This window comes from Loxodonta africana, chromosome 2 (assembly GCF_030014295.1).
Source record: "Loxodonta africana isolate mLoxAfr1 chromosome 2, mLoxAfr1.hap2, whole genome shotgun sequence".
NCBI lineage: Eukaryota > Metazoa > Chordata > Mammalia > Proboscidea > Elephantidae > Loxodonta > Loxodonta africana.
Window position 1 is genome coordinate 209,045,079 of NC_087343.1, and position 7,839 is coordinate 209,052,917.

Consider the following 7,839-nt stretch of genomic DNA (forward strand, 5'->3'; position numbering starts at 1 on the left):
ATGTGGCATCTGGGGTCTTAAAAGCTAACAAGCGGCCATCTAAGATGCATCAATTGGTCTCAAACCACCTGGAGCAAAGGAGAATGAAGAACATCAAGGTCACACGACAACTAAGAGCCCAAGAGACAGAGAGAGCCACATGAACCAGAGACCTACATTATCCTGAGACCAGAAGAACTAGTTGGTGCCCGGCCACAATCGATGAGTGCCCTTACAGGGAGCACAATAGAGAACCCCTGAGGGAGCAGGAGATCAGTGGGATGCAGACCCCAAATTCTCGTAAAAGACCGTACTTAATGGTCTGGATGTGACTAGAGGAATCCCGGCGGTCATGGTCCCCAAACCTTCTGTTGGCACAGGACGGGAGCCATCCCCGAAGACAATTCAGCAGACATGAAAGGGACTGGACAGTGGGTGGGAGAGAGATGCTGATGAAGAGTGAGCTAATTATATCAGATGGACACTTGAGACTGTGTTGGCATCTCCTGTCTGGAGGGGGGATGGGAGTATAGAGAGAGTTGGAGGCTACCAAAGTTTTCACGAAAGGAGAGACTGGAAGGGCTGTCTCATTAGAGGGAGAGCAAGTGGGAGTAAGGAGTAAGATGTATATTAACTTATATGTGACAGACTGACTTGATTTGTAAACGTTCACTTGAAGCTCAATAAAAGTTAATAAATAATAATTCATAAATTTTCTATTTCTACATTATTCATTTGGTTTGTACAACCAACTAAGAATATAAAGGCAATAAATAAAAACCCATAGCATCAACCGTGATTATCCCATACTGCTTTCTTTTTCCCTGAGTAGCCTGTTAAATTTACTTGATTTTATCAGATTTTACTCAACACATAACAAAGGGTAGGTGTATATTTTTTTGTTCTGTGATGCATCCCAAGTGCTTAGAAACTTTCCTGACATAAAATATGTGCTCAGGAAATATCAGTTGAATGAATAAACAAAAACTGTTTCTTTTTAGATGGCTTAGAACTAGAAAGCACACATTTCAGTGTTTTATTGTTATTATTATCATTGTCTTTTTCTTGGGTATCCAGCTTTGAAGACTTAGGGTGGAAGCTGAAGGTCCAAGAAAGTAGATGACTTCTACAATCTCACATAGAATTACACGTCAAGGGTGAAGTTAGAAACGACAAAACCGTACATAAATTCTTCCCAACTTTGCCAGTTCTTATCTAAATTTCTATTAAGTATGGTAAAATCATGAGGAAATGTTGATTTTTGCTAGATTAGCCTTAGATATTCTTTTTCCTTTGGAATAAACAGAAAGTAAGTTCTGCAAGTAGGTATTTGCTCAAGCTGGTAGGGAAACAGAAAAGAAAGGCTTTTTTCCATATTTCACTGAAAAAATTTAGATATGAGAATTTTACAGACATTACAGAGGATCTCCTTTAATTCTCAGATTCCCAGACAAGGAATTGGGGTATCATATAATCAATACTAGCTGGTCACATAATGGTGGTGAGTCTGGGGACATGCATATTAGATGGGGGATTATCTTGTCTGGTTGGTGTTAAGGCAAAGTCATTTTCTATGTGGTGTAGCCAACAGTGAAATTTTGAGTCTGGCCTTGGAGAAAATGATGCCTTTGCAAGGTCTTGCTCAGGGTACACCTGATGAGGAGGTTCTCTCTCCCCTTGAACTTCAATATGAAGCCGGGCTCCTACTGAAATATGATGTCTAAGAATTGCCCAAAGGTTAGGGAGAATTTTGGGTTTCTGAAAATAATTAACTTCACTTTGTTACTTCATTACTTTGTTAACATCTTTTGATCAGAAATGCACTATGGGCTCATAAAACCAAAAAACCAAACCCACTGCCGTCGAGTCGATCCCGACTCATAGTGACGCTATAGAACAGAGTAGAACTAACTGCCCCATAGGGTTTCCAAGGAGCGCCTGGCAGATTCGAACTGTTGACCTCTTGGTTAGCAGCCATAGCACTTAACCACTATGCCACCAGGGTTTCCTATGGGCTCATAGCGTATATTTATTAAGCTGGTTATAAGCTTAACTGATGTTTAAGAAGATATTGTACACTTTAGATTATTAGTGGTTACCACAGGTGGGAGGAAGAGGGGAGGAGGCGTTTTTGCAGGGAGGGTATCGAGCTTATGTAAATAATGAAGAAATTTGGAAAAAGAATAGGGAGAATGGTGGCACAACTTGAAGAATGTAATCGATGTCACTGAATTGTATGTGCACATGTAGAAATTGTTGAGATGGCACATATTTTGTTATGTATATTTTCAACTCCATGGGGAAAAAAAAAAAAAGAATACTGTGCCTTAAGGGGGAAGTTGAGCATAGTGACTGGGAGCATGGAAAACAAAGTCAGATTTCTCAAGCCTGGTCCAGTTTCCCCCACTATCATTGTGTCTCAATTTTTCCAACTGTAAAATGGGGATAATTTTAATTATCTGCCTCACAGAGGTGCTGTGAAGAGTGGCTACATCAAAACATTGCCGTGTACAGATGTGTAGTAAGCATTGTAGAAATGAATTATCATTAGCAACTTGTCTCGATTACTTTAAAAAAAACTGAGAAAAAGTATGTATTGGTTTACTACTTGTTTATTGCTGCTGTAACAAATTACCACAACCTTAATGTCTTAAAACAACATAAACGTATTATAGTTTTGGAGGTCAGAAGTCAAAAATGGGTCTTTAGGGCTGAATCAAGGTGTCAGCAGGGCTGGATTCTTTCTGAAATTTCCAAGGGAAAATCAGTTTCCAACCCTTTTCCAGCTTCCAGAGATGGTGCACATTCATCGGAATGACTTTTAACTTTGCTTCCATTGTCACAACTTCTCTGAACCTCCTGCCTTCCTCTTTCCTTTATAAACACTTGTGTTATTCCACTGAGCTCCCCCAAATAATCCAGTACAATCTCCCCATCTCAAGATTCTTAATTTAATCATATCTACAAAGTCCCTTTACCATGTAAAGTAATATATTCATAGATTTCAAGGATTAGGACTAGGACATTTTGGGGAGGGCCAATATTCTGCCTACCACAATTGGTTTTAATTAACACTGAGCTAAGTCCATTACAGCATTGTTAAATTTAATGAAATAAAAAAATTAATAATAAGCCATATGACTATTTTTTTAGGATGCAATTTTTTTTTCTGATAATAGAGGGCAGATGGCAACTTTGTGTGGAGACAAAGCATGTAATGATTTCCTTTCTTTTTTTTTGGTCTATTTAACATAGGGTGAATTTAAACTGCATTATCAACATCTGTAATAAAATCCCAGGTGGATAATAAGATTTGAAGTGATGGTAATCTTTTATACAACATTTGAGACCTACCTGAATGAAGATCTATCACAGCAAAGGCAGATTAGGAAGAGGGAGGAAACGGTGAGTCTCTTGTTTAGTTTAAACTATGCAGACAACCTTGGCCCTTCTGAGGTGACTTTTGAGCAAAGACCTGAAGAACTTGTGGGGATAACTATCCACAGATGTGGGGGGGAACCCCAGGCAGGAGGCACACCTGAGACAAAAGTCCAGGGCTTGGATGAAGATTAGCGAGGAGTCCACTGAGGCAGCAGCAGAGGGGCAAACAGGCAAGAGGGGCAGGAGATGACCTCAGAGGGCAAAAGGGTCAAATAAGCCAGGCCTTTAAGTGGGAAGTGAAGCAACCATTTCAGATTTTGAACATAGAGTGACTTGGTCTGAGAGGAAGGTTTCCAAAGACAACTTTGATTATTGTGATGAGACCACACACAAGGGAGAGCAGGGGCATAAAGGGAAAGCTATTGGAACAGCCCAGGTGAAGTACAACGATAGCATGAACCAGGCTACTAGCTGAGGATGTGGTCAGAAATATAGGCACTTATTTAAACTGATTTACACTTTTAGGTAAAATGTTTGAATTTCCTGGATATGACAAAGGAAAGAATCCCCTCATCCCAACCCATTAGTGTAGATGTTTTTGGAGACTAAAATAGAGTGAATTTCTTTTAAATCAATGGACTTGAAATTAAGTAAGGAATACATTATTAGACAATGTTTATTTTCAATTGTCTCTGGGAAATGGAATGGAATTTAAGTGAATGGACGACCAGGCTAGATGACCTAACACTCACTGCCACCTGATTTCAGAGTTTTGTCCACAGGGTATTTAGGAAGACCTGACAAATGGAACAATAGCTTTGTGCTGTTTTTTTAGAGTAATTTGAACATGCCAATCAGAGCGAAACTTGGAATGAGACAATTTTTTTTTTTTTATTTTTATGCTTAGCTGCTAACCAAAAGTCACTGGCCCAAACCTACAAGCTGTTCTGCGGTACAAAAAATGTGGCAATCTGCTCCCATAAAGATTTACAGCCTAAAAAACCTTGTGGGGCAGTTCTACTCTTTCCTGTAGGGTTGCTTTGAGATAGAGTCAACTCACAGACACGCAACAACAATAGCAATTTTATCAATTAAAATTTTGGCTTTAGATACTACTGCTTAGACTTTGCTGCTTCTGTCACTGTTCACTGTTGTTACTATTCTCTTTGTGAAAGCAAGCATGACTTTCTACCATGGTATCAGCTAATTTTGGATTTTGTATAAACAGCATTTTTTTTTTTCACTGTAAGCATGTTGCCAGTCCTTTAAGGACATAGTTATACAAAAACAAATAAAAACAATCTTACCCCCTGTATTTTTATTTCCTGTAGATGGCAACCCCACATAGCAAGGCATACAGTATTTAGCAGTCATTCTAGGAATGGCACAGAAAATTACATTGCAGTGTGCCTCTGGGCTTGTCCCTTGATGGGACTTTCCTTTTTATATGCATAAATGTTAAATGCTTAGGTCAGTAAGATCTACCTTTAGGGGGGTGTGCATTATTGTATTTATGATTCTTTTTCTTTTCTTTGTAAACCTTTAAATCTTTAATTCAGCTGGTTTGAATTGGGGATGAAAATCCTTTTCTAAATTGTGGCCTGTTGCTGTCACATTCTTATTTCCATTTTCCAATCTACTCCACAGAATATTAATCCTGTGGTTAGCTTTGGCCTAAAAGTACAGATAAACATCGGTAGGCAGGCTTGGTTAATTCTTTCTTCCTGTATGTCTTTTGGTTAAACAGCTTTAAGCTGCCCAAGTTTTATTTCTAACTGCTTGTCTGTCTCCATCCCCAAAAACACAGTAGCAATGGGAACAATGCAGAGAATCAGTTTGGTGGCATGATCATATCTTTTGTTGAAGGAATTTTATTCTGGAAGACTGATACAAGTAAATGAGAGAGTAAAACTATTTATAGAAAGATAAGCTAGGAGGATAACTAAGCAGTGCAAGCAACAGTTAAGTGATACAAATTAGGTACTAGCAAAAAGAAAAAAGTATGGAGAGATAAGAAAAACTTTATTCATGAAGCCACAACAAATATCAAACTATTCATTTCTTAAATTATTCATTTTGCTTACCTTTATTCAATCAATCAATTAATCAATCATTCATTCTTTTCTCCAACCAGTATATACTTAGACCTACTATGGGTTGGGCAACTTTCTCAATTCTACAACTGCTGAGTGAACAGGACAGATAAAGTCTCTATTGCATGTGTAGAAAACACCATTATCACAACCTGAGTACAAAAGAATGAATATAAAAACACCATAAAAAATGGTCCTTCCCCAATAAGGAGAAGTTGAACCATAGTCACAGTTTTATGACACAAGGTTTGTTAGTCTGTTTGATTTCTCTAGCATTCTGCCCTGGAAAATTTTATCTTGACCATAGGGCATTTCTCCCATGCTGAATATCCTACTTTCTTTCCTGAATTTTATGACTTCCTGTTCACCTGAATTTGTCCTAGGTTCTGGCAATGAAGAACAGCATTTCATCCTCTGACAATCCTGCTGGGGCTTCTAGTGAACAGTCAGGCTGCAGGGATTGTCTTCACAGTTATCCTTGCTATTTTCATGGTGGCTGTAACTGTGAATTTGGTCATGATATTTTTGATTCAGCTGGATTCCCGCCTTCACACCCCCATGTACTTTCTGCTCAGCCAGTTGTCCATCATGGACACCCTTTTCATTTGTACCACTGTCCCAAAGCTTCTGATTGACATGGTGTCCCAAGAGAAGACCATTTCCTTTGTGGCCTGTGGCATCCAGATCTTTCTCTACTTGACCATGATTGGCTCAGAGGTCTTTCTTCTGGGCCTCATGGCCTATGATCGCTATGTGGCTGTCTGTAACCCCCTTAGGTACCCAGTCTTGATGAATCGCAAGGTGTGTCTCATTCTGGCTGCTGGTGCCTGGTTTGGTGGCTCTCTTGATGGCTTTCTGCTCACCCCCATCACTATGAATGTCAGCTATTGCAGCCCCTGCAGTGTCAACCATTTCTTCTGTGAGGTCCCTGTGGTTCTCAAGCTGGCTTGTGCAGACACATCCTTGTATGAAACTCTGATGTACATCTGCTGTGTACTCATGCTGCTCATCCCCATCTCCATCATCTCCACTTCCAACTCTCTCATCTTGTTAACTGTCCACAACGTGTACTCTGCGGAAGGCTGGAGAAAAGCCTTTACCACTTGCTCATCCCACTTGACCATTGTCAGCATTTTCTATGGGGCTGCCTTCTACACGTATGTGCTGCCCCAGTTATTCCACACCCCCGAGCAGGAAAAAGTAGTATCTGCCTTCTATACCATGGTCACACCCATGCTCAAGCCCCTGATCTACAGCCTCAGGAACAAGGACGTCATGGGGGCATTTAAAAAGGTGTTTGTGTGATGCTCATCTGCTCAGAAAGTAGTAACAAGTGATGCTTAGAGATTCAACAAGAGGGATGGTCTTTCATCATTATTTTTTTTCCCCCAAGAATCACCTGCATGTATCCTGTTTCTTCACAGACTATTTGGGCATCTATCAAAGAGTACTTAGTATTGGAAATTAAGACAATTCATCCTGTCTGGATTATCCTGGGGTAGAAAGATGTTTCATCAACTACACAGAGACTTTTTTGGATAATTATCAAAAATTGTTTCCCGCTTAGTAAGTTAAAGGATTAATCTTGTGTTGATTCTTGCCTCCAAGAGGAAAAAGCAAAACACACACACACATAAAACAGATATTAGAGTTTACAGAATGGCCTTTTATTCTGAACTATGTCTCCTTCATAACTGACTCGGCATTAAACATACAAACAAAAATCCCCTCCGACACTACTGAATTTTTAGTGCCAAAATCTATGTGATTATTATAGTAGCAATAAAGCATAACAATAGCAACCTGCATGTAACAAAGAACTGAAATCACACAAATTTTAGCCATATCTTTTATTGTTGAAATTTTGCAAAGCTCTGAGATCGCCTTTGCATCTCCTGATCTGAATACAGCAACTGACACATACTAGACCACAGTAAGTAGTGGATGATTTGAATTGAACCTGCTGAATGAATGTATGGGTGACCAAGGATCAGACACCTATTCAAAGGAATAGACTCTGTCTAATATTTAGCATCAGAGAGAAGCATTGTACCGCCTTCTGTGTTACTATACAACAGTAGGAGAGCAGATGAAGCAAGAGCCCACCCTGGAAAAGGACTTCATCATTTCACAGCTCTGTGTAATCCCACAACACACTTGAAGGCAATTTGAGTTTTGCTCTAGTGAGATGGGAAATCCTAGAAGAATTTTCAGATGAGGTGTGACAAGATAAGATTTCCATCTGTAAAGGGATTACTGTGGCTATAGTGTGAAGAATAGAGGAGGGAGCATGTTGGGTAAAGGAAAACAATGTAGATCTCCAAGGTGAAAAATTAAGGTGGCTTGGAGTAGAGTGGAGTCGTAGAGGCAGATTCTGGAAATGATC

The 7,839-nt window shown here is 39.5% G+C and overlaps 1 protein-coding gene across 1 annotated transcript; it reads left to right on the forward strand.

The window, feature by feature from the left end:
* Window positions 1-5,923: 5,923 nt before the first annotated feature.
* Window positions 5,924-7,315, forward strand: LOC100675897 (olfactory receptor 2T11-like). Its single transcript, XM_010601483.3, has one exon. The coding sequence runs from the start codon at window positions 5,943-5,945 to the stop codon at window positions 6,756-6,758; it is 816 nt and encodes a 271-aa protein (XP_010599785.2). The 5' UTR covers window positions 5,924-5,942; the 3' UTR covers window positions 6,759-7,315.
* The last annotated feature ends 524 nt before the right edge of the window (window positions 7,316-7,839 follow it).